Raw genomic sequence first — 26403 nt, forward strand, 5'->3', positions numbered from 1 at the left:
ATCTGTCACACTTGTTTCTTCGGACACCTGAACCGCGCCGTAAGGGAAGGGAGGAAGATAGGAGTGAAAGTGGATAGAGAAAGAGGAGCCGTAGTGGAGGGCTAGGGAGTAATGTCGACAACTTGGTGATCTTTAACCTGCGCTGACATCGCGCAGCACACGGGCGCCCGTTTCGTCTCCATCGAAATGCAGCCGCCGTGTTCGGGATCGAACCCGGATACACTCCGGCACAGTAGTCGGGCGTTCTTACCACTGCACCACCCCGGCGGGGCGATAAGGTAATTGCCATGTAGTATCTGAAGCACCTGAACACAAGCGGCGGAAATAGATAGTAATGAAGCGGTAGGGGAAATCAAGGAAGGTAAACGGCAGGAATAAAGAACAGGAAGCTTTGGAGGGTCGGTGGCAGTGGCGTTGTACGGAGCACATCGCTATGCTAAGCCAACGGGAGAGGCGGTGGCATTTGTATCTTTGGCGCGGGCTTCATGTCGGCAGTTAGACACCAGCTGGCCAGCAGGCGTAAGGGGCATGTTTGAAGAGGCGCAGTTCTCTCCAGAGATGTTCAGCGTCGTATCTGGATACGTTTATGATCAGCACGCACTGGGAGGGAGGCAGGGCGGGGGGGGGGGGGGGGGGGGGCAGTTTTCCTCTGCCCATCGCCCGAACAGGTATGGGGGAGGGTCGCAAATTTTGTTCTGTATTCTGAAGAGGCGACACTGTCATCGTTGTCCGCCCCATTATGAAGATGCCTGTGCACGTCTATACCCGGTAAAATACGGACTGGTTGACGTGTATGTATATCACTTAAATCGAACTTATGTAAATGACTGTACGGGTCCCCGCAGTGCGAAAGGGTACACAGTTTGAGCTCTTAATTGAGTCAGTAACTATGCGAACAAGAACTGTTTTTCCTGTTTTCTAAGTTGTTTTACTTTTGATGCATGATAACTAAATTGCCTCTTCAAATTTGGCTCAGAAATGACTGATCAATTCAGTTTCTTATGCGAACTGGTTGTTTGTTCCCTTTTATATTGAACGGACCTGTACGTGCTAGCAGTTATGCGAGGCTCGCTTTCACTGTGCACACAGACAGAGCTGCTCCGTGTTGAGAATGACGCAAGTGATCGCATCTGTTTTCTGCTGTCTCGGCGGCGATAAGTGCGAGTGACATCACCGCTAAACAAACGCGCCACGGCGCAATGACTGCTCTTCTTGCTGCTGCGTTGGGGTCTCTCTCTCCCTCTCTCTCTTCGTAGAAAGCTGGCGTTTCTCACGGCGCGCGTGACTCCGGACCGAACTGACACGTGGTCGTCTCAGCCTGTTCACATTGTCGCTGTGCTGTCACCGAAGGTGATGTGACAAGCCTCCGACAGCTTCCAAGGCTGTCAGTCGTACAGACACTGCGCGTAATCTCAATGGCTGCCGTTGAATGTTCCACGGTGGTGGTTTTGGTTGTCACAGTCGCGTGTCTCTGTGACGTGTTTGGAGAGCGCGCGGCGATTGTAACTTCCCGGTATTGTTTAACCCCCCACCCTCACCCCAACCCCCATACCATACGCTTACCTATATTTCTCCAGGTGTTGTCACGCCATAATGACCTCTTTCTTCCGTTTATCTCTCGCAGATATCTCTTTTTCCTCTATTGATACGGTTCAGATGGCGTCCTGAGCAGGATTAACGCCTGCCTCCTCTGTTATCGCGTGCATCTATCTGCTAACGCAACAGAGCTCGTGCTTGCTACTGCTGCGCGTATATCTCGCCTTATCTGTCACGAGCAGCTGACGTGACTCGCATGGCACGCGTGACTCGAGAGGGTGCCTTGTGACGCCTTGTCGGCCTTCCATGTGTCTCTTTCCAGCTACGTCGTTCTTTGTTCAGTGTGCATTCTCGAAAGCGGGGCCGACAGCCCGCCGTCGCTGTCTCGCGCTCCAAGTTGCGTGCATCGGGAGACACCGTGGCTGCCCAGCCGTTATGGGTGTATACTCGGCGGTGTCTCCTTCCAGAGCGCGCCGCTTCCTTTGAAGCCGCGCTCGTTGCTCAAGGTTCTTTCTACACCCGTTATCTCCAGGGCTCTGTGGCTGCTTAGTGGTCTCCGCTCGGCAACCGCGACTCCAGGCACGCGGGCTGTCCGCTGAGGAACGCTACCTCGACCATTTCAGGGCACAGTTAGGCGACGCTTGCAACACTGGCGGGCGTCAGGCGAGAGATGCTGGTTCGTGATGCAAAGCGAGTTTAATTTGGGAGCTCGCTGGCTGCATCCCCCCTCGTCCTTCCGGCTTCGCGCGTGCATGCTTGGCTTGTCTGCCTCTTGGCTTGCATTGCGCTCTTCCTGCTGCAACGTGGTTTGTGAAATATGATCTTTGTATAAATGGTTGGTCGTTTCTTTGTGGCGCGCTGCGTGCAGACGCGCACCTGCCCCAAGCGTCAGGGAGATGCTAGCGCAGGTGACGTGGATTCCCTGTGAAAGTTATACCCTCCCGGCATCAGGTTATATACTATATGCGACTAGTCACCCGCGGCAACAGATGGATCAGACCTCGCTCTTGGATGCATGGAACATGACTTGCTGTTTTTTTTTTTTTGGCGTAGTTGGAGAGGGGTTTCTCAAATTGGATACCATCCGATGTTGGTCTCCTGCATTCCCGAGGCGACCAAATCGCGTGTCCAGGTCTCTCTTCGCCTTCTACTTGATCATTCTCGCTATTGTGGAAACTGAACATGCCGCTCTTGTTCGGTCTGGCGAATTCATCGCAGTGACCTGCGATTCTTCACTTAGCATAAATGTTATTTTTTAAGAAGCGTATCTCAGCGTACAGTCTCTATTAAAACTGTAGAGTTCATGGGGTTTGCTTCTAAACCGTGCAGTGGGGCTCGCGTTCGTATAAGTACGTGGAGGATAGGACCAAACGTCTTATCTCGCAGCCTCATTGGGAACACGGGGAATATATGATGAGCTACACACACTGTGATACAGAAGCAAATCCGGTAGGCACTAAAATTTCGGCGAAGACCATGCGCGTGGACAAGAGGTGCGGTCATTCGTGTTCTGTGCTTGCGAGGCCGCTGGAGTTCCCCCAGACAGGACATTTGAGAACCCTGATAGAAAGCGTATGTGTATGGTGACCTTCCACATGGCAGTCGTTATGTCGGTGTCCTTGATCGACAGCAGACTGCTGTAATATGGAACAGTTCAACATAATTCCCCGCCAGGGTGGCGCAGCGGTTAGGGCGCTCGACTACTGTGCCCAAGGGCGCGGGATCGAATCCCGGCCTCGGCGACCGCTTTTCGATGGAGGCGAAAAGCTAGGCGCCCGTGTGCTGTGCGATGTCAGTACACGTTAAATAACCCCCGGTGGTCGAAATTTCCGCAGTCCTCCACTACGGCGTCTCTCATAGCCTGAGTCGCTTTGGGACGTTAAACCCCACAAACCAAACCAAAGTTCAACATAATAGGCATGCGAAGATGGTTACTACAAAACTCCTATTAGCCCTAACTATCTTCATCCGTGTGCGCGTGATCCATTTGGAAGAGATGTTTTCTCAGGCCGGCTTGTCATCAAGAGTTACACGAAATTGAGTAATGTATTAATTTGTTAGGGTCTCCTAGATACCGCGCCTTTCTATCATAGTTCTTGAGGTCACTGATCTGTGCGTCAGCCCAAAAAATAGCGCAACTGTACGTTATGGCCTTGTGAATGTGTTCTTTCTTATATTCCTCGCTGCAACATAATGTCCCGGGCACTTGATAACTGGGAAGCCCGTTTATTAAGCCGGTTGTTTCTCTTTTGTTTCCACGCTACAGGCAGTGATGGATAGGCTGTCTGCGGCGGCAGACGTGTCTCAATGCCGCCCGCTCCCGTTCCCGCATGGACCATCGCGCACTCCCTCTTGCGTTGTCTTTGTTGGCTAGTCGCCTGACTCCAGCGTTTCGTCGTTGCGTTTCGTTTTGTGACGTGTCCCACCATCCTCCGGAACTTGGCAGTCAGTGGATCGCGTGGCTGTGGAAAGGGGGTTTGGACCGTGGCGAGGACTTCGCGTGTCGACAGACGGCAACGCACTGCGGTGCTGGCGCGATTCCAGCGGGCTTCGCTGTACCTGCGCGCCTACGAATGCTTCTCGAGTCAGGGGCACATGTGCGTTTGTTTGAGCCACGGTCTGCGTGCTCTCTCCGAGTTCTGCTGCACTGGTTTAATTGCCTCTTCCATTTCCCCAGTGATGTTTTTTTATTGGAGCGGTCGCTACTTCGAAACACTGGGAGACGTGCCAATGGCCGCTTTGCTGGAGAAAGCAAGGATGGGGGAGGGCAAGGGTCTGGGGAGACTTGCCGACTATTTGTTTGTTTGCTGGTACGTGGATGACGTCGGCGAGGTAATTTGCCGCTGGTCATAACTGATGCAATGACGAAACAACCTACTGCTTCATCATGTCCCAATGTGTTCGTGTGTGTGTGTGTGTGTGCTTTTAACTAAGCTCTCTGGGGTGTTGTACAAGCCAGTCGAGGGCTAGGTTATCGCCGTCGGCGACTTGGGATTAGGTGTTGGCGAAAGTAGCAGGGCGGAGGGATTTGGAAATTTCCTGCGCCTGCTCCGGCCTACAATAACGCTCTTGAGAATGTCGAGATTATATCTACACGTTGTGCGGCCGGAGGGAAGCAGGTTTAGCGAGACGCGCTCAGATTGTTTGGGCAGACGAAAAGAGCTTTTAGTGCCACTGCCCTGTCGTTGCCCTTCGAGTTATTGTGCTGCCGGAAAGGACGCAGAAGAAAATGTTGCAGGGCCTGGCACGTGCCATCCCTGCTTCCCTCTTTTGCTTGCGAAATGCTCTGTAAACGATCCGCTTTTCTTTGTACTGGTGAGGACACTGGCATGAGCAGTTTGGGCAGATGTCCGGTGACGAGTCGTAGCAGTTATATCTTACAGGGTGACACTGCGAGTGGTAGCTGTCGCTGCAGGTTGTTTACGCGCGGTCGTATAGACCTTTGCAACGAGGGCCTCCTGGGCGTCACCATATTGCTCGCTGGGCTGTTGTGTGCGCCTGACGTCAACACGATGGAGGCCGCAGCGGAAACCGGTTTACAACAGTCCGGAGAGGAGGCGTTTCGACAAACTCCTCGTCCGATGCAAATGTCTATTGACTGGAGCAGTAATGCGAAAGCTTTATATGCGTCAGCGCCAGAAAAATGCGGCATAAAGGAAAAAAAAAAAACTGCGTCTAGAAACTTCAGATATTGGTCAATCTTGACCGTGACGTTATTGCCCCTAGGATCAATCGAGAGCCACCGCCAAACCAGAAAGAGGGGTGGGGGGAAAGGGGGGGTAATGGCCTGCCCGAAAAAGTCTGCGCGGGATCTATCCGTACGAGTCGGTGCTTTAAACAAAAATTTCGGGAATTGTTCCGTGCCAGCTTTCAAAATTTCATAACCTGAAACGTTCGAAGCCTTAGCCGCCAATCCCCGTCATTTGTGGGCCACCCACGAAATTGCTAGTTGGACAGAAACATTCCTCTGATTAATTTCTTTCGCATTAACCGCATTTAAGTGCTTCAAGTGCCGCCCAGTAATTTTATTTAGCCTGCACTTAATGGCAGATTGCCGGCAAGGACATTACGAGAAACCGCGCGAGCCTACGCCGTAACCACGGCCTGATACAACTGAAGTCGATCTGCAGTCACCGCCTCACGCAATTTCTCTGTGGCAAAAGCAGTTCGCTATTAAAAGTTTCTCTTATCACGTAAATAGCGTCGGATAAGATTACAAGCTCAAGTTTTTTCGATGCCTCTGGCTTGTTCGGCATGGGCCAAGTTTCAAAAACAGAGTTCATTTACGGTTCAGAGGAGAAATACACGTGCTGCATACCGTGGCGTATAATTATTAGCAGGTGCCGTTTTTTTTTTTTTTTTTTTTTTTTTTTGGGTTGTTGTTGTATCTTATCATATATAGTTATCACCTTGAATGTGGGAAGTTGCGTAGGTTTGCATAAATACGTTTATAGCACGTTGCTCACTTCTATTCTGCATGCCTCATATCGGCTTTTGATTAAGCACATGCTTCTCTGCCAATGAACCCCTACCGTGTGGAATAAAGCTTGTATATTTTGGCGCCTTTGTGTTAGGTTTTTTTTCAAATATGGAGGAACGTCATCGTAATATTTTTATGAGGATGACACGGTTAAGCGACAAGACAAAGGTAAGATACTAGGATACGTTCGGCATACAGATCTTGACATTCGCACTTTCGCGGCTACCGTCTGCGACAGGTGTGAACTAAGCGACTCAGCGGATCTGGCCGCACAGGTCAGGGAATCCAAAGTTCTCGAATCGGAAACTTTCGGATCGTACTGCTACTTTGCAAGTAGTTCCGAGAACCGAGCGCGCCACCTGCGATTGCCGCCAGGGGTTGTAACGGCGCTGCAGACCAGCCAGAACAACGCTAATTTTGTTTGTCAGACGTTATTTTGATGTTGTTAAAGTCCTTTTTTTTTCTAATGTTTTAGCAATGTTTCATATTAAGGTTGGTATAAACATTTAAACAATATAAATCTGTCATGTATGCAACATAAATATAACTTTCCTGAAAATCTATAGCAACCTTGCACGAGCATGTAGGCCTACCACTCGCAGTGGTACACAGCTTGCACACATTGCAAAGACCACAACACAGTACAACTCCATAGTACTGCACAACTCCTACACTCGCCTCTGAACAAATATCGTAGAGTCAAGCTTTTATTTCCATCACCGACGGGTGTTCCATTAGTGATAGTGGCGAATGGATAATAAGCAAAAATTTCCAACAAAATATTAGGGCTCTGCTTGCATTCTACGACGGGCATCATCTCAAAGCTCTATATAGTTGCAAAGAAGTGTTATTGAAAGAACATGGTTACTGGAAGAAAAAGGGCAAAAGTGCTAGGACATAGTATTTGAAATATATACACTATGTTGCTCTATAATGGACCATTTGCGGAAAAGCTCCTGCGCATGCGCGACAAAGGCGCAACTAGCGCCCTCTGTGGGCGATTTGGTTTTGGTTGGAAAACATGACGCGCCAGCGCTGCCTAGCTGTGCATTCTCGCGCTGTACAGCGGTGGATGATTTGAGTTGCTTGTCTCGCTTTCGCCGTATGTGTGTGCCCGCGGCTCGGGAAAACTTATCACGCATTTAAAAAAAAGTCGGACACGTGAAAAAAGGCTGTCTCGATATTTCATGACTGGTCCCTGAGCGCGCGTCGTCTGCTAAAGAAGCAGTGTGCTCGGTGTCCTCTTCCGCTGCTTCCTTGCGGAGCCGCTTTTGTTCTCCCCCGTTTTTTTTTTTTTTATGTCGGTGCCATAATCTATTGTTATGAGTTTTGTTTCCTGCTACAGCCACACCATTTACGGAAAAGGGGCCATCTCTGCCTTGAGAAAAGGTAGTGTAGAGCTTTGCTGGAGTGAGTTCTATACCTTACCAAGAACTATCGACTTGCAGAGTACGCCCGTGCAAGAAGAAGCATCCTAGTGCCCTCACAGAAACACTCAACAGCAGCCCTTCTACATGCTGACAGGTTTCGCTGAGCCTTGAATAAGGAGTAAAGATACGCAGCATTGTTCACTATTGCATGCAGTCTAAATAGTCATTTGACTGGAATGCCTTCTATCTAAGCTAAGCATGTGCCATGCAACAGCGACACTGGTACGTATATATAACGAGGACCACGACGACATACAAGGCGCGAAAGACGAAGCCGTGGGGTCGGTTGGGCACAACCGACCCGTTCAGTAGTAGCTGGGCGTTCTTGCTGTATTTGGTGCTTGCTGCCAAATGAACACATATTGGTTTTATAAGAGTTCTTGCATCGACAGATTCGGTGGGAAATGAATTTTATATACTTGTATAAACATCCACCGTAAATCCAAAAATACAATAGCAAGGTGCGCTATATCTGAACAGCGGGAGCACGGCAGAGTGCAGCCTACGCAGGAAGCGGTCCGTCAGTAAGCGAAGCTCTCGCGTATGAGCGCGAGCGTAGTTGAGAAAATATGAGTCGTTTACAAATCAGTAAAGCCTGGCCTACATCAGAAGCTGCAGGGACGAAGTCAGCAGGAACTCTTGCCCTACGTCAGAAAACCTAGACAAACTTTTGCGCGTGTTACAAAACAGTGCATCCCAAGTCACTGTAACACTCGTCGGCCCATTAGTGCCCATGCAATACACGTTAATTTTGTGTATCAGCATTCTGCACAAGAGAGATACACATCTTTCTAAGCAAAATATCTCACCCCACAACGCAATCGCAGTGAGTTCAAACGATGTGACCCGAATCAACAGCGAACCATGGCATTGTCGCATAAACACTGCGGTCTTCATGGATTGTGCTCACTCTCATCAAAACTGATTAGTGGTATGAAGATTCAAGTTCCTGACATGGCCTTCCTCCTTTAAGCATCGGCCACAATGCGCCTGGCGAACAGTTTAGGACGCAAACTGCACTGGTCATTATTCTGGCTAAAACCCAGAACGTCGGCGCTCTACATCGTTCTCCTTCTATGTCATCCTCTTTATTCAGCATATGCACGTTTTCAGCAAAAGAGCAACGCTAAAACAACGATTTAAGCGCACGCGAAACGCCGAACGCTGCCTTGCGCATGCCAGTTCGAGAAGCTCTTTCCAACCAAAAGTGCCGGCGAAGCTTCCCATTTTGGACGAAAGGTGGCGCTCGCTTTTCCGCAAATGGTCGATTATGACCAAAACATTATTTTAACGTTTAGAAGACAATATTAGTATAACATTTATTTGTAACATTAAAATAATGTTTGCAATGCAGCATAAAACATAACATTCAAGATTCAGCATTAGTACAGTATTTCTTTTGATTGTTCTATTAATGTTACAACCATGTGACAAAATGTCAGGCAACTTTCAGGCAAATTAGTCTCTGCATAGTGCGATCCGGGATCCAGTATTGCAGATTGTACTAAGCGAAGCTAGCTTTATTAATTGGGAAATGTGCCCTCTTCCCCAGACGTAACCAGACTACATGGATTGCTTCTCAATTGCATTGTGGAGCCACACGGCTGCCCTGAAGATCAAAAGGTTTTGAAAAGATGAAACAGTTTTGGAAAGAGCTAGGATACCTCGTCGTAAGCACTGGGTTCGGACTATTTCCGTGGTACTCGCAACTTTCCTTTTGGCACTTGCGTGTTTTAGAGCCATATTTAGAAGGTTATAATTTCACGTCCACTTCATTATTACAGTGTGCAGAATGGAAAATGGTAACTAGTAGTTTGCATGAATTTGGGTAGCATTTAGCACTAAGTTTGATGGAATGCTTAAGTATTCCTTTTTGAATCTTGATTCGCTTCAGCTGGGGCACCCTGTGAATGCCATTCACGATCCCCCGCATCACGTCAAAGCAGTGCTATGTGAATCCGTGCTTGATATGTCTACCTGGTGTTGATACTCAAACATGATTTGCAAGGCACCTTCTAGGATCACTGCATGGTCTAGTTTCATTCATCCACAAAGCATTTTGGAAAATTTCTGAAATTTAGATTTATTGCTCTGCCATCTGTCGTGGAAGTCCAGTGGTTGTGTTTATGCTTGCCGACTATATCTGTCTTTTGCTATTTTAATTGTTCAAAGGAGATGCTTTCTTTTTTCTCCTTTGCTGAATACAGATGCTGGAAGTTCCCCCGTCCTTTCAAATGTCAGTTCACTTTATACAGTTCATTAGAATTGCTCTGAAGCTGTATGTATGAAACCGAGCGTTAGTGGCAAGATTGCTTCACATTCTGAATCCCTTTGAAACATACTTTTGGGTAGTAGTCCTTTCACTTTGTACTCCTTCGTGGTGTCAGGTCGTCCTCAATAATTTATCCCTTTGTGGTCACACACTGCTGTCCTGGCAGCAGCATATATTTGACAACCACTTCGTTCCCAGCTGAGCCATGCAGGAGCAAGGGCATCCTCCTCGCATAGTCGAGCCTTCACTGAGTTTGACCGGTGAATCTGGTGGAGAGTGAATGTGGGCAGGGGAACAAAAACAGGACGCTGTGAGACAGACAGCTCGCAGCTGTCTTCTGTTGTTTGTAGGTTGCTTTAAGTGCCATTATTTGCGCCATTCCTTTGGCTTTTCCTGTTTACTTTCTCCCCTTTGCCTCTCGTTGATTGTTTGGGTGGGACCATGCGGCGTTTCCTGTTGGTCTTGTTCCGGCGTTTCCTGTTGGTCTTGTTCCGAGTGTTGAGCACTCAGCCGCAGCACTCGTGTTTGTTTTCATTGCGCAGGCAGGATTGTGTGAGTGGTCTAGATAGGTCATGGCCATGGCCTCTGCGGCTGGTGTTGTATCTTTTGGCTCTTTCTGAGGGCCTTGTCTAGGACACCTGTGTCCAGTCCGCTTTGAGTCTGTTTGCAGTCTTGCCAAAATCTGCACTTATTGTTGACTTGGCCTGATGGACTTGCGTATGCTGGAGAGAGGCTACAGTTGCTGGTTTTATTGCTTTCTTTGTGGGACCTGCTTTGTTGTCATGGGCGCACATTCATATACCTGGCGATTTTTCTTGCCTGCTCTGGGAACCATTAGAGTGCACACAGGTGGGCCACGGGCGTAAGTGGTAGTAGGCTGCATAGCAAGGCAAATTTGACATCTTTGGTTTTAAGTTTTGATGGCGCAGCTTTTAAATGTTTTTGCTTTGAACCAGCGGAAAATGGCACGATTGTCTTGAAGAATTTGTCATGGCATATGGCAAGCACATCAAAGCAGGTACAAGTGCCAATTGACAACTGATCTATTAATGTAAAAGGAACACATTAAGGAGAACGAAAGATGCGCGCATCTCAAGCATTAAAAGAATTTATAAGATTGAAATATTAGTGTTGACTTATTTAAAATTTAGCTGGCTTCCGTGAAACTGATGCTGCTGTCATGAATATTTTGGGAAATTCGGATGTTCAGTTTGCTTCTGTGGTCTGCCGTGTGTTCATGCACTTATTGTTGCTTGTGGATAAATGAACTTTGACAACAGATTATTGATGACAAGGAGCTCAAACACTGTACACGAGGCCTTGGCCAAGATTCTGGTATCTATATAAGGATCATTTGGCTCATTTTTTTCTGCAACCTTGCTGTGGTTTTCATAAACCAAATGAAATTGAGCCGTTTTGATTGCCTAACTACTGGACATTATTGCAATGTTGCTTTAATGCTCACATATTTTGTATGTGCTGTATGTGCATGAAATCCTCTTCTGTAGTGCATACAGTGTTACCGGTAAATGAACGATGCTCAATATGCACACGTGTGCATTGTACACTTGCCCTTGCTCACTTCTCTTTCTCTGTTTAATTATGCAGAGTCGTGGGTGGAGCTCTATTATGGGGCATCCTCGGCGTCTGAGCGTGCCACGCCTCCTCTCACGGGCAACGTGCACATCCTCGAGAAGCTGCTGCTGGAGGCCCAAAGGGATTCCAACGTGTCCTCCGCACGCGGAAGCGGCAGGTGAGAGTCAACCCCCCCCCGCCATTCTTTTGACAATGCAAAGGTGCCTCACTTGTTCGTGCCTTTCCACATGTGTGAGCGTGGAAGATCTTACCCAACTGCTTTTTTGCTGCAATAAGAGGTGGATTGTGGGCAATACCAACTGCTTTCTATGTTCAGCATTGTGCACCAGAAAGCGAAAGAAATTTCCCCATACAGGGCACTCGCTGCTATTACATTCATACTACTACCACTGTTGGAAAGCTATTGCCAGACCTGTAGCTGACAGTGATGCATATTGATAAGCGTATTATTTTGTAGTAAGGTGGACAGTTGGGCAAGTATTTCTAGTGCATGAGGTTCTTTTCGAAATAAAGCAACATTATCTTCGCTGTTGTAAGCAGAAACAGCTCATGAGCTGTAGTGTCATTAACTCTCGCACAGTTGTATCATTGTGAAATTTAATTTTTGCCTTTTGTATTTGCAGTGTTAGGGGCAGCAACAGCCAGCTTTTGCAACTTTTCAGATGCGACACAACTGCCCTGATTAATGGCAGGAATCGGACTTCATAGTCAATGCACGCATGGTGCCCCATGATAGTAGTAGTGGCCATCTTGCAGCTGTTGTACAAATGGCAAATGCCCACTTGGCTAGGCAGTCTTGTGTGAATGGCACTCATTTTGCCTTCACATTTTCGTTACGTCTGGGTCACTTCACACCGGAGGCGGTCTGTTGTCTGCTCCTGTCCAGAGTTATATTTTGGGTGGGTGAAAAATGGCTGCAGGTTGTTTGTATGCCATTGCCTGTCCAAAGACATTGTCCTCTGCTGTGGTGTGTTTCGTACCTCCGGTGTCAGAGCTTTGCAAAACGAAGTTTATTGAAGTACTGTGCTTTTTCTTGTACTGGGCAGCGTTTTTTCTTTCTTTTTCTTTTATTGTACTGAAATCTGAGCATGTGTTTCATCGCCACTGAGGACTGCCGGACGAGCTTTCCTGTGACCAAATCCCTCCGAAGAGAGGCGCTAATGTTTGAACTTGTGTAAACCTGCCTTTCAGCATCGCTCATTTTGGCGTCTTCTTGCTTGCAGTCCCAAGAGCCCGCACAGTCCGGCAAACGAGACTGTCCCCTTCATCATAAACAGGGTACGTGCAGTTCCCACTTGCTCATTCATTGTTTGCTGCTGTCCAGGCGGAACCTTGGAGGGCAGCTCAAGGCCGGCGTTCAACAGAGCACACTTTTGATAGAATGAGATAAGCTGCTTTGGGGAGAGGAGAAAGATAACAGCCTAATTTAGCTAGCTGTGTTCAGTTTATATTGGATGGCCTTGTTTGTAAACCTTTTGAAAGGCTGTCCTTTTGTCCGTAGAGCTTTTTCTTTTTTTTCTGGTGGTTATTGGATTCAGTGTAGTGACCTGTGAAGACGCTGTCTGCATAGGAGAGTTGTGAAGAAAAAAATGTTTCTGAGGAGTATTTGTAAACAATCGCAGTATCTTCTGACACTGCGATTCCCCTCTGAAGTGCTTCTGGCCTTGAGGGTAGTCATAAGTAAATAAATAAATAAATAATGGCATGCAGAGTGGGTTGTTGAGTTCACCTGGCACGGTGATGGAGAATACTGGTTTCGTCTAACTGAAGCTGTAGCACAAAAGGCACCCATATTTTGTGTGCAACGTTTGTGCACTAAAAAGGAACCTCGGGTGGTCCACTTAATCTACATTCCTCCAGTACCATGCCCCTAGGGCTTGGGTTTTTTTCTGGTCAAAGCAAAAACACAATGATGAAATCATGTTGAATTCAATTTTGAAAATTTGGATTTAACTAAAAAAGGCCAGTATCCTTGACATGCGTGCCTGGCTATTAACTGGCTGTCAATATCAACTGGCTATTAAGTAGGAAGCATGCTCATTATTGCCAGAAAATTAAAAAAATGAGGAAGCTAGAGGGGGGCAGATGGATGCTGATGCGTTATGTACTGCAGGCATGTGCTTTGAAGTATTGCTTCACCACCTTGCATGTCTTTGCAGACTGCGGGGCTCTACTTTATGGCCAGAAGGTATCTGCTACTGCTAGTATTGCACTATTCACTGTTGTCACTCACTTAGGGCAGTTTGCTAAGCATTTTTCTGCACTGCACCCCACCGTGGTGGTGCGGTGGGTAGAGTGCTCGACTACTGTGTTCCAAGGATGCGGAACCGAATCTCGGCCGTGGCAGCCGCTTTTTGATAGAGGTGAAAGCAAGGCGCCCTTGTGCTGTGCGATGTCAGTGCACGTTAAAGATCCCTAGGTGGTAGAAATTTCCAGAGTCCTCCACTATAGCGTCTCATAGCTTGAGTGACTTTGGGATATGAAACCCCACAAACCAAACCATTTTTCTGCACTGCATATAAGGGCCCTGATATTCATAAGCATCATGGAAAAAGATATTATGTTCCGGCCACCACAGCAGTCCTGCTCTAGTCAACACACAGACATGCGATTCTGCGCCTTCTCGCTCAGCCAACGGCTATACAAGCCTGCAATAATGTGGAGGCCTACCTTTTAGAAATTTCTTCTCTTGTGGTTTCATATTTTACTTCTGTTATGTTTTTGCTGGTAGCAGTGTTTCGATCTGGAAGTGCAACTATAAGTGCTCTGCCAGTAATTGACAGCCATTTGTGAATTATTTACTGGTTAATTGAATGACCAGGCTGAAAGAGAAGGTCCTGATAAAAAAAGGGGCTTTAGGTTACATAGAAATTAAATTTTTAGATCACGCACGCACGCACGCACGCACGCACGCACGCGCGCGCGCACACACACACACATACACACACACACACACACACACACACACACACACACACACACACACACACACACACACACACACACACACACACACACACACACACACACACACACACACACACACACACACACACACACACACACACACACACACACACACACACACACACACACACACGTGTGTCGGTGGGAAACATTCATTAAAGAGAAACAGAATTGTATCTTGGACTAAACCCCAAAAGTGCTGCCAAAGGTAAATAAAAATGGACAAGTCTAATTCCTTCTTGCTCATAGCCAGTGTGTTGCTTTTGGACTAGTCCAAAAACAACATTTAAAGTCATAGTTTATGATTAAGCTTTTTAATGAAATGTGCTGACACTTCTAAATTCAATGGTCCTCAATGACAGCCATGCCCAAGAGTAGTTCTAGGGTACTGCTTCTGAACTGACTACTAGAACGAAATTAAAAATTCATACTTCTAGTCTCCACTGCAGCTAGAAGGTGCTTTTATTGATTAAATCCGAAGCCGATTCTGGCTAGGACTCGCATAGCAGTTAGTTACTGAGTTGCTACATATGTCTTTCTTCTGCTAATGATATCCAAGACATCTTCACAAGTCATCATGTGGTTTTTGCCTAAGACTGCTTAGTAATTCATAATGGTACTTTTCGGTTTCAACAGCTGAGCAATGGCTATGATGTCAGTATTCAGTTTAGGTTTGGTGATGGACGAAAAAAAAATGTGATACAATCACTGCTTCTTCATTCCTTGATTCTCATTCTTGAGGCAGGTTGGCTTTAGAGTTGTAGTGAATTGAAGTGACAAAGGGGTGATTGTATTGCAGTTCTTTTACCTCTCATGTGACCTAGAGGTAACTTCGATGTTATAGTCGTTGCTCGGCTATTGAAAGTGAAAATAAATTCAATTGTAAATTATTTAGCCATTATAGGCTAATATCATGCAGTAATGTTTGTATAGTAATGTCTCATGTATCATTGCAAAGAATGAAATGGAACCGAAAATTCGGTGTCATACAGTGTGTATTCATACAGTCTCAGGTCTTGTTGCAAGGATTGTATGTAGCAAAATCTAGGTAAAGTTCGCAGCCAGATTCAAAATATGTCTGGTGGTACTAGTGCTGTCGGTGCTTTTTAGGTCCTGACATGGTGAGCGTTGTACGAATATCACATGGTGTAAGACTCCACGCGTTACATCGTTAAGGCTTGCCACATCTGGGGCAATAAATGTAGTATGTCTCGATTGAGCTTCTTCACTTTTTGCAGTATAGCAGTAAGCTTTGAAAACGTTTGCGCCAGTTTCTTGCACAAAGCATGCGGAAACAATGTCTCTCTGTTGCACAGAATTGGCTAGAGCGAGTTTCCAGCCATCAGGCATGTGTGATTGGCTCTTGGGCAACTGACCACAGCGCTCCACCGAGAGCTATCACTTGTAGCTCCAACTAGAACTTATCTTTTGAGTATAGGTGAAAAGGCTCGTGCCTACTGGCGAAATATTTGAATGAAGGATTTGGTGGCTTGAAGGCTCGGTAAGTAGTCTTTGATTTGTTGGGATTGAAGTGTCATGTAGGAGCAGCCACAGTGGAGTACTGCTATTAACTATTGAGCCATTATCGCTGGCCTGTATGTGAATGGTGCGGCTGCTTTACATTGGTAAGGCGTGAACTTTAATTTCTTTTTTCCTTTCTTCTCGTCCACCCAGGAAGAGAAGCAGATCCCCACCGACTGGATCTGGGACTGGAGCAGCCGCCCTGACCAGCAGCCTCCCAAGTGAGTGCCTCTCGGCATTGCGAGGAACATTGTTCACGCGGGTATCGCCATGTCGGAACAGAGGGGAAATTTTTTTGGCTGCAATACACCTGAGAACAGATGGCGCTCGTGGCACATTCATCTCTTTGATGCCCAAAGCTGGAAGGGCAGGCATTTGTTGTTAGCGCAGGTTTGTGAGACCTTATTTTCCCTTCACTAGCAGCACACCAGCTGCCAGAACTTTGACGATTTGCTTCTTGGCGAAACGAAGTGGCATTCATGTGCTGTGTGATGTCAGCGCACGTTATCTCCAGTTGGTCGAAAATACTCTGTAGTCCTCCGCTATGGCTCCCGTCTCTTTTTTTTCGCTTTCACTCTCACCTTACTCCCTTCCCTTACAGTGTGGTTTGGGTGTCCATGAAAAAAAATGTAACATACTGTGCCTTTCCTTTCCTGTGAACCCATTTCAAAATTTATTTAAAATGAGAAAAGTATCACTATATACACCTGTCCGGGCGACGCAGCGGTCAGGGCGCTCGACTACTGTGCCCAAAGATGTGGGATAGAGACCTGGTCTTGGCAGCCATTTTTTGGTAAAGACGAAAAGCTATGCGCCCATGTGCTGTGCGATGTCGGTGCACGTTAAAGAACCCCAGGTGGTTGAAATTTCTACAGCCCTCTACTATGATGCCTCTCGTAGCCTTAGTCGCTTTCGGACATCAAACCCGTCAAACCAAACCAAACAATATACATCATAAAAGTGTTCTGAAAAATGCAGCTTTGGTGCACTAACTCACTGTTCTGCTCCAGTACTACAAAACAGTACTCGAGTCCAACTGCCTTGGGAAAAAAAACCAAAAGGCGCTGTGCACGGAATAATAACATCGCAGCAAAATAGCACTACGCTAGTCTTCGCTTGAGTCATTAAAAGAGACTGCGCTCCAAACATCACAGCCACTTGTCCACTTGCACCAGAACAAAGGGAACATCGCAGCGGCTCTCGTGTAGCAATGTGGTTCTGCTGTAGGCTTAACACAGTGCGAGTGATGTGGGTGTCCCATAGCACTTGTGCACCTTGATGCTTCCTTCTGACACCACCTACAAACGTCTGTGCAGCTGGGTTGGAGCACTGAAACCCTGTGCTCACAGTCAAATGCTTCCCTACTGAACTCCAGTCACTAGCTCGTTCTGCTTATCTCATTCTAGCCTTGGTGGCTCAGTGGTTGTGGCGCTCATCTATTGAGCCAAAAACCTCTGGTTCAGCGCCGGCTTCTGTGGCTGTATCTCGACTGAGGCGAAAAGCATCATTGTGCTGTGCGATATAAGGGCACATTAAGGACCCCTGGGTGGTTAAAATTGTTCCGTAGCCTTCCACTATTGCATCTTTCTCTTTTATTCCACCTTCTACCCCACCGCGGTGCTGCAGTCAGCTACCGCTTTTCGATAAAAAGGAAGGCACTCGTGTGCTGTACGATGCGGTATACGTTAACAGAACCCCAGGTGGCAGAAATTTCTGGAGCCCTCCACTACGGCGTGTCTCATAGCCGAGTTGTTGCGGGACAGTAAACCCTATTAACTGAACCAAACCGAACTCCCATCTTTCTCCCTTACCTTGGCAGCACAGCTGAGGTGTGTCGACCTGGAAGTGATACACCTTTCCTGAAGAACCACTTCTGCAGATGTTCACGCCACTCATTGTCGCTGAATCTGCCACCCATGTGCAGTAGTGTGGCTTTGTGGTGCACTCACTCCGGCTAAATGTGAAAAGTTTAAAGTTGCATGCAGGCAATCCTTGTCGGCAGAGCCAATGAGGGGCTGTGATTTGCAAGACCTTTTACTTTATTGAGCCCATGCCTGAAGACTTTGGCCACCCTTTGCAATGCTCACAAGGGGCACAACTATGATACTGCTGAAACAAAGAACAAACATACAAGGATTGGCCCTATTCTATTGAACACAGTGTGGTGCTGCTCGCAAGTGGTGTCAGTCAGTCATGCACCCACGAAACGGTGGTGCCTGGTAATGACCGACCCAACTGGCCGCTACGTGGCTAAGCCCCTGTGGTTACTCTTTTTAGCTGCGTGAGGCTGTCGCAGTCTAATGCTCGTTGCTTGCATGCATCGCCTCCTTAGTGTATTTTGTTCTTGACAAAATATGGAAGCTTTGCTGCCTTGGTGGTGGAAAGCTTGAATTCAGTTTAGAATGTTTGCGAGCCGAAAATGCCTCTTTACATGAGGGGCATCCCTATCCGGTCCAACTAGTCCTTTGAGACTTCAGCCGCAAGCAGTTGGATAGGGCCACCATTTATCCCTCTTTTGTGGACAAAGGTGGACTGCTGATTGCTAGGATGTGGGTGCGACCCTACCGTGGCGGCTGCAAAATGCAAAGGTGCCATGCACTGTATGATGGTAGTGCACGTTGGAGGACCCAGGTGGCTGAAATTACTATCTGAAGCCCTCTACTATGGGGTCTCTCATGGCCTGAGTCACTCTGGGACGTTAAACCCATAACCAAATTCCGAACCAAAAAATGTAGTTGACAGTGTCCTCTATTATTGCTCATTTTATCTGGATGTGTTACTTCACTGAGTAATTCTGGGTGCATCACAAGGTGCCTTTCTTGTGAGGCTGCCAACCACTTCACACGCCGTAACTGAAGACACCAGAGTTGAAGACAGCTCGCTGGCAATAATTATCAATGCACATATTGAGAGCAGCTCGGCAACCTTTGCTGCTCCACAGTGGAGTTGTGCAAAGCAGGAATCGCTTTCAGCAGGAGAGGCCTCTGACCTGAAGCTTCTAGCTTGATTCTGCCGATTCTGCCGATTTGGCTAGTCAGTATGCGCAGAGTGATTGCCGTGTGTGCCACTGACTGTTCAGCGCTGATATGAAAGCTGAGGTGCGGGTCCCGTTTATGATAGCTTGGCTGTCTTTTTCTTTGAAATAAATCAGAAGTGGAGATTCTGGCCAGATCCTAACTTCTTCAGAGAGCGCTACTTACCTCTTTGATAGCTGTGTTATAAGCAGTGTCTGCAGTGGGCAAAGCTCACACCAAGATGTGAAGCCAGGCCCACTTGAATGCATAGTAAATTTAGTAGCCCGTAGCAGATCTGAATTACCCATGCTGAGAATCGCCAAAATAGAGCGCTGTCTGAAGAAACAATGAGCGTAGTAATTTTCAAAGATGGCTCTTTCTCTTAGGAGAGGGACTCGAACCTCGCTCAACATGGTGATTTGGCGATGTTGAAGCAGGAGGCCATGATGCGGAAGACGAAGAAATATATTCACAGTATTTGCAGAAACACAGGGGCAAACTGCAAGTTCGATGCAACGTCACACAGAAAAAAGAAACTGTAACTTCAACCTCACGCAGAGATACTGTCTACAAAACCTTGTCGACTGAGTGTCTCTGTTAAAGCCTAGGCACTTGTAGACTTACATGCTAAGCACAGAGCTTCAACATAGAATGACTTCTCTTCAGTCACCTTCACTTTTTGATTCTTCGGTGGACAAAAGAGATAGGGGCGGTCATTTTCAGTGGCCTTCTCCTTGTGTCATTTAAGCAATCAAAAATGGTAAAGCAGAGTGGTCACTGCCCTGTGGGTTGAGCTCAGCCTCGAAACCAGGGCCCCACTGAGAAAACAAAGCCATCAAAAATAAATGGAGTTGTTACTCTCTCCGTTGAGAGGGCATGCGCCCGCTCCCTTCAGGTTCAGGGTTTCATTCTCACTTTCATCCTCCATGTTGTCAATCCCTCCATACTTCCATGTCTTGTAAAATTCCTCAGACTTGTTCCATTCTGTTCGCCGCCGGGCATTAATAACAAAAGGGGGAAACTGGACACTCGCTGACAAAAGGGTTGCGTTGAGAAGTCATTTTTGTTTTTTTATTGTATGCAAGGGGGGGCTCATGAGCGAGCCGCTGTTCCCCACTTAGAAATGAGCAATATCGTGATCATGTTTGATTTGTTGGTTGCCACTGTGAAAGAAAAAAAAAACCATTCAGTTCCGCATCCCACACAAACACGACAGGTTCAACGTTCAGCAGCTAGCAAGAAAGCCATTGCCCTGAATTTGTTGTTTTAGGAGTTCGCTATGTTAATGCGGCACTAGGCAACGCATGTCTCCTAAAAACTGCACTAGACAGTGCACCTGAGCTGCCAAAGGTAACAAAGAACAGAAGAAAACACTCAAGTTACCTGAAGCAAAAACCGGTATTAGTGTAGAAACTTTATAGGCAGAACTGAAGTCACGAACTTTAGACAGAGCTCGACATTAGCGCCACGCTTGAGCCTCCGCAGGCAGCGGCGGCGGCGCTACAATGTCATAAAAAGCAAAATGAAAGTAGTTCTGGCAGGTTTAACTACTGCACTTGGCAGACTATGCTTTTTAAACTCTTCACTGATCACAGTGTCAATCGGTGTCATGCGGTTGGTAGCCTCGGAGCTCTGTGGTCAAGACTATAAAAAGGATTTGGCCAAACATGGTATCGTTTCCGGGCAGATTTCTGTTTTGGCCGTACAATCGTACAAAACCATTTCGGTCTCCTGGATAATTCGAGAGACCTGGCAGGTGTAGAAATTGGTACTACAAAACCTTTCATTCTCCTTCATTCCAAAAACCCTTTATTCTGTTACTACAAAATGTTTCGTTATGAGGTTGAAGTCTATGTAGAGAGTCTATTATATTTTTCTAAAGCACTTGGTTGGTGTTGTGCAAGAGTGCAGAGGAAGAAGAGTGAAATTCTGAGGCAGGTGCATTTTTTTTTTTTTTTTACTGATAACATTTTAAATCTAGCCTAGCTGCAAAGACATGCAGACTGTCTAGAGAATTCCAATGCCTCTTGGAAAGCTGTTGCATCAAGATTTGTGTTAACTTGCTCTACAGCAGACTTGCTTGAGCGCTTTAGAGAGCGACCCTGTAATGTGTGCCGCGTGTATTCTATATGCTCGAGTTCAAGCCGCACCTAGCTGTGGTTCACGTCGACAGCTATCCCTTGCACACTGCAACGTGTCTCCATTGATCTTTGTTGCAACATGTTTTTTCTTCTCGCTCTGTAGGGACTGGAACTTCCGGCACCCTGCCAGCCTGGTGGGTAGCCGAAAGCGCCCCGTGCTGAGCTTGCGTGGCTCTCGTATCATCCGCCTGGCCGACATCTTCCCCCTGCTGCTGCTCTCCAACATCCTCTCGGTCCTACTGGGCGCTGGCATCGGGTATGCACACGAAGAGGGTGGCCGAGTATAGGCCTTGTGGTTTATTGAACGCGTGTCTGCCTCCTCCTCCTGAAATTGTTGCTTGCCAAAGGTGAAGCGAAATGTGGCGTTCCCATTTATGTAGTGGAATATTGGTTTGCATGGAGAACAGTGTCCAGTGTGACTTTGAAATGGTATCCTTCTTGAGCAGACCTTGCTTGCTCTGCAACAGGTTGAGATAAAGTCTTAAGGAGTGTGTGGAGACATGTGGAATGACGGGAACCGCATTGAGGCAGATAAAGAGGGGGAACTGGGATGCGGCAACAGCCATGAGGTTGTCCTCTCTCGCGTAGAATGCTTAATTTGAAAAGACTATAGCCAGTGGTCCACTAAAGGGATAGAGAGAGAAAACAATGATTGAGCCTGATCCAGGTTGTCACCTCAAGTCGATAAGTTGTGAGTATTGCAATATGGGCAATGATCTGTGGTGCAAATAGAAGTAACATGTGGTGGTCAGAGGTAGCAGAGGCTAGTAGAGGTAGTAAAGCTTGCCGCTATAGCTGGCCTGCAGCATTGCCACTACAGGTGATGATTATAATACGCTTCTGTGGTCAGCATAAAGGGCCATGAGAAAAGTCTCCTACCACTACATCTAGTTCAAGATTTCTGTTTCGTTGAAGTTGCTGCGTCAGTATCGCACAATTTCAACATTGCTGATTAATTTTCAGTATCGCGAGATTGATGTGGCTTTCGCTAATCATAACTGAATATGAGCTTCAGTGTAAAGGCCAAAGCAGGATAGTATGTGGCTTTCTGCGAGCATGCCTTGCAATGTGCTGAGGCGTGTGGTGCATGTAGTGGCATACGTGTGGGTCATTTTCCAGCCACAAAACTCGCACCTTGCAGGCATGGCTGATCAGGCTCAATTGTGGCAGAGACAAACAGCACAGCTTTCAGACGAGGACGAGAGAAAAGCAGCCGGTGGTGTCCAGTCTTTCCTGTTGTGAATGGAAACGTTGCACTCGTTTTTTTTTCACTTTTGCGACCTGCTCATGCTTTGCTGAAAATATGTCTATCACTTCCTGGCAGATGGCAGGAAGCGCATGTGACACCCGGAAACAATGCTCACGTGTGGAAAATTGGAGCAGTTTAAAGATCATACACTCGGAAAGTTCTGAAGGCTGCTGCCAGTAAATTCCTGTGTGAAGGGCCTGAGTAACACAGCTGCAGGTTTTTGTACACCTTGGCTTGGTTAGAGTGGAGCACGTATAGAAACAGTTAATTTTCGATAGGAAGCAGATGAATGTGGGCTTACGGCATAATTTGTTATTCTTGTGATATTCTTAATTCTTCCTCTGTTATTCCTGTGGTAATTGTAGTATTACATTGCGACTCTCAGTAGTAGTGGTGGTGGTGGTTCGGAGCCAGTTAGGAGGGCCCCCCGCTGCACTGGGCTAGAGTTATTTATCTTCGGTAATGAGTTGTTTTTTTTCACAGCCCCAGGTGACGCGGTACATTGTGGCATAGCCCCCCACACCACGCGAAATCCTTCACGAATCTGTTCTGCCACATTTTAGGGTATATGGCTCTGCTTGGGTAGGTGCCTTCGTCCGAGCGTGGTGGCCTGCTCTGTGTTGATTGAGGTCTGCGACAGCCGAGTACTCCTTATGCACTACTAATAACACCTTGGCTAAAGATAAAGCGCACAGGAAACACACGCAATAGAAGTAGACACAGGACACACGCTTTATCTTTAGTCAAGTTGCAATGCACCATCTTGCCCAATATCAAGTTTTGTTATCTTAATAACACCTTTACTGCCTCCTTTTTTTATATTCTGTTGGGCTGAAGGGTTTGACAGGCAAACCTGCCCCTTGATTCGTGAACCCTCGGGCAGCGGTGTCTGCTGTGAAGTTTACCTCAAACCCAGTGTGAGGGACCCAGAGGTTGTGTTGAATGTTTGTGTTGTGAATTCCGTACCTGTGTTTTTGTTCATCAGAGAGGATTCTCGTGGCTTTGCGACCAATCCGTCCATCTCTGTATGCCTGAGAATCCATCGCTGTTCAGCAACTCTGTCCCTGCCGATTGGGCTCGGTCAGGGCTACGGTTATGGTAGTTGCTTTTGTTGTGTTGCCTCTGTGTGCACACCTCTATCTTTCCTGTGGTGTTAACTAGTGCTGCCGCCCTCAAATTTTCCTTAGTTTTGTACTTGGACGCGTCCACATACACAAAACCATCTGTTTTAATGCGTAAGTATTGTACGGCTATGTCGACAGTTTCATTTCACCAAAATTTGTCACCAAAATTATGTTCGAACAAAACGAGTTATAAGAATGGTTGCATTAGATAAAAAATGAAAAAGATCTTGCTGGGAAAAATATTTGGTGCATTTGGGTTTATCAGATAGCTAATTAGAGTCGAAATAGGAGGGATAATGTCGATGCACAAGGGGAGTCATGTGGTACCTCACTTCCGGCCATGTGACCTATGAGGACGTCGGAATAGTGACAGTTATGTCGACATCGGATGTGGCGTCAGTGTGTGACTGTAAAACTGGAAATGGACGTGTTTGGACATGAAAGAGCCGAATAAATGAGTGAAAGTGATCAGAAAGTGTGTAAAGGGTTTTAATTAATCAAGGGAAGTATAACTGAAGCATACCTTGGGGAAAAAGGCATCCAAAAATGCATAAAGAGGTCATGACTTACAAAAGATGCGGTTGCTATAGCAGCTGCCACTGTGATATCAGCGGCTTCTTTAGAAACCTGTCTAACTCTGACAATCTCGCCTTCGTGGTTCTTTGGGTCTGTGTTTCTTGGAAGGTGTTCGTGTAGTTATCAACTTCTGTCTTGTCTTTGCCCGCATCTTTTCCAGTTGAAATCGGATCATGGCTTCCCTGTGCTCGTCATAAGTGCCACACGCTTGCACGTTCATCAGGTCCTCAGTTGGGGTGCAATTCATGACACCCGAGGCTTACTTATACGCCTCTCTGATGCACGTTTCCATTTTGTTTCATTCCCCCTTTGTTAGGCTGTAGGTACGGCAGTAGGTACGTCATCCTCGATATATGATGACCACCAAAGCGATTCTGTTTCATTCCCCCTTTGTTAGGCTGTAGGTACGGCAGTGGGTATGTCATCCTCGATATATGATGACCACCAAAGCGATTTGCAATGCCTCTTGCTCCTTCACCTCTTTTTTTTCCTTGTTCATAACCTGCTTGAGCATCGTGCATTTCTGTTCAATTGTGTTCCAGGAGCTGGATGGTATGGTCCCGTTTGCCTTTCTTCCGCAGCCTTATTCCCAAGATACAATATTTATTTGCCCTTCTTATGGGTTTTATATTGATTTCCATTTCTATCACTACCCTGTCCTGTTTGTTTTTGTCAAGTCTAGTAAATTTTGATTTTTCCGGTAAGCACTGCATACAGCTAAACAAAGTGAAGTTTTCGATCTCATTCATTCCTTTTTTCTTTTTTTCTTGCTTGTTTCCAGCTCATCCTATGTGTGTCCACGCTATCATGTTATCTGCATAAATGGAGTGTTCAGTGCCTTTGATGTTTTTCAGTCTCCTAGTTAATCCCGTTACGGCCGTGTTAAAAAGCAAGGTTTATATATGATAGATCCTTGCGGGTGTCCCTTTATTGGGCACCGTCGTCTTTTCTCATCTGATATTGCCAATACCGATCGTTGTTCTGCTGGACAGGAAGGCCTTCACATCTGCAAAGATCTCTCTCCGCGGTTTGTTGCCAAGAGTTCTCTGAGAATGGCGTTGTGGCCGATGTTGTCAATGGCCCCCTTGAGGTCCACAGCCAAGGCTACACCTCTTTGAGTTCCAATTATTTGCTTTAGTGCCCTCAGGCAATGGATTGAGCAGCAAGACCCTGATATCGCATCAGCAGCACAGAACACAAAATCGGGCTTAACTTTCTAATCTCCAAACTAATCTGCCAAGGTCTTGTGCCAATCTGGACATTCGTACCTATGGCCACCCGGTGTTGTCAGCATGTCATATTGCTGCAGACCACAGTGTAAGAATGTGTAGGTGTTGACGCTAGCTGCTTGCCTCAGCAGAGAGAAAGCACAGGTACTGTTCACACTCTTGCGCATGCACAGGCTGCAGCAGCATCAATATGGCATGGTGGCATTATGGAATAACAGCCCTCTGCCATTTCTAGTCATCTGCGATGTGGAGCTGCAGATGGTATGAGGCGGTGCGCTAATTGTTATGTCCAACTTCAGTCTTGTGTTGCCAGAGTGCGTTTCATTGCGTGAACATTAGGTTCACACAGCTCATTGGCCTGATGTGCCTGCAGAGCTGCTAACAGATGGCGCCACAGGCAGATGGAATCTCACCCAAATAGGACCTCACTGCCGTGCAGTGCACGCCGTGGTCTCATGGTGTTCGTCTAAGTATGCAATGTTTCGCAAGTCTCGGAAGTTGCTACATAAGAATTTAAGGAAGAGAAGCAATCGTCCCCACTCCTAAATTGCTCAGTTGAAAATGAAAATTTATACAGGTTGACTTAGTAGTTATCCTGAAGTGGTGTTCGTTAAATTGATTGTCACTCGCAAGACTCTGCTTCTATCCATAGTTTCCAGTCTGCAACCATAATGAACTCACTGCTGGCCTTTTTTTCGACTGTGGTCGCACTTTCACTACTAAGTTGTGACACGAGCCTGTACATAGTGCCCTTGTAACACAGAAAATGCCGTGGTTAGTCACGTTATTTGTCTGAAATAGTTACTTTTATACTAAATCACGCAGTATTTGTTTAGGATAGTACCCTAAATGCAGCTATCCTAACTTACCTGGATGCTTGGGAAAAAAAATGAGTGCAGTCTGTCGTTGAATACTATGGATAGTGGTAGCGGTGACAATGTCCATGCGTGTAGTGCAAGCATTGTAGAAGCTCGGAGATTCAGTGGGTACTTTGAAGGATCGACTTGAAAAAAAAAAAAAACAATTATGAAAGGGAGTATCATAACACTGTGTGTAATTTGACAAGTGAAATCAAACGGCCGTACTGTTCGTGACAGGGACATAGAACCTGTGAATGCAGCATTGGTGTCGGTTGCATTTTTTCAGCCCTGCTGCTTAAGAGAAAAACCACACAGAATTCGTGGAAAATTGTTGCTGAAGGGTTTTCATCTTTGCAAAAATTCAGCCAATTGAAATGCCCAGCATTGTCCTAAGTTGTGTCAAGTGTC

The 26403-nt window shown here is 46.7% G+C and overlaps 1 protein-coding gene across 1 annotated transcript in view; it reads left to right on the top strand.

Annotated features, from left to right (window-relative positions):
• BNIP3 (BCL2 interacting protein 3) overlaps positions 1–26403 on the top strand; it is a 67287-nt gene that overhangs the window by 36444 nt on the left and 4440 nt on the right. The window contains exons 2-5 of the mRNA XM_084603891.1: positions 11327–11471; positions 12538–12592; positions 15956–16023; positions 21061–21213. Coding sequence (XP_084460017.1) covers positions 11327–11471; positions 12538–12592; positions 15956–16023; positions 21061–21213 — 421 coding nt within the window. The remainder of the gene's footprint in view (positions 1–11326; positions 11472–12537; positions 12593–15955; positions 16024–21060; positions 21214–26403) is intronic.

The sequence above is a fragment of the Amblyomma maculatum genome, chromosome 5, assembly GCF_055883805.1.
Source record: "Amblyomma maculatum isolate TAMU_Amacu chromosome 5, ASM5588380v1, whole genome shotgun sequence".
NCBI lineage: Eukaryota > Metazoa > Arthropoda > Arachnida > Ixodida > Ixodidae > Amblyomma > Amblyomma maculatum.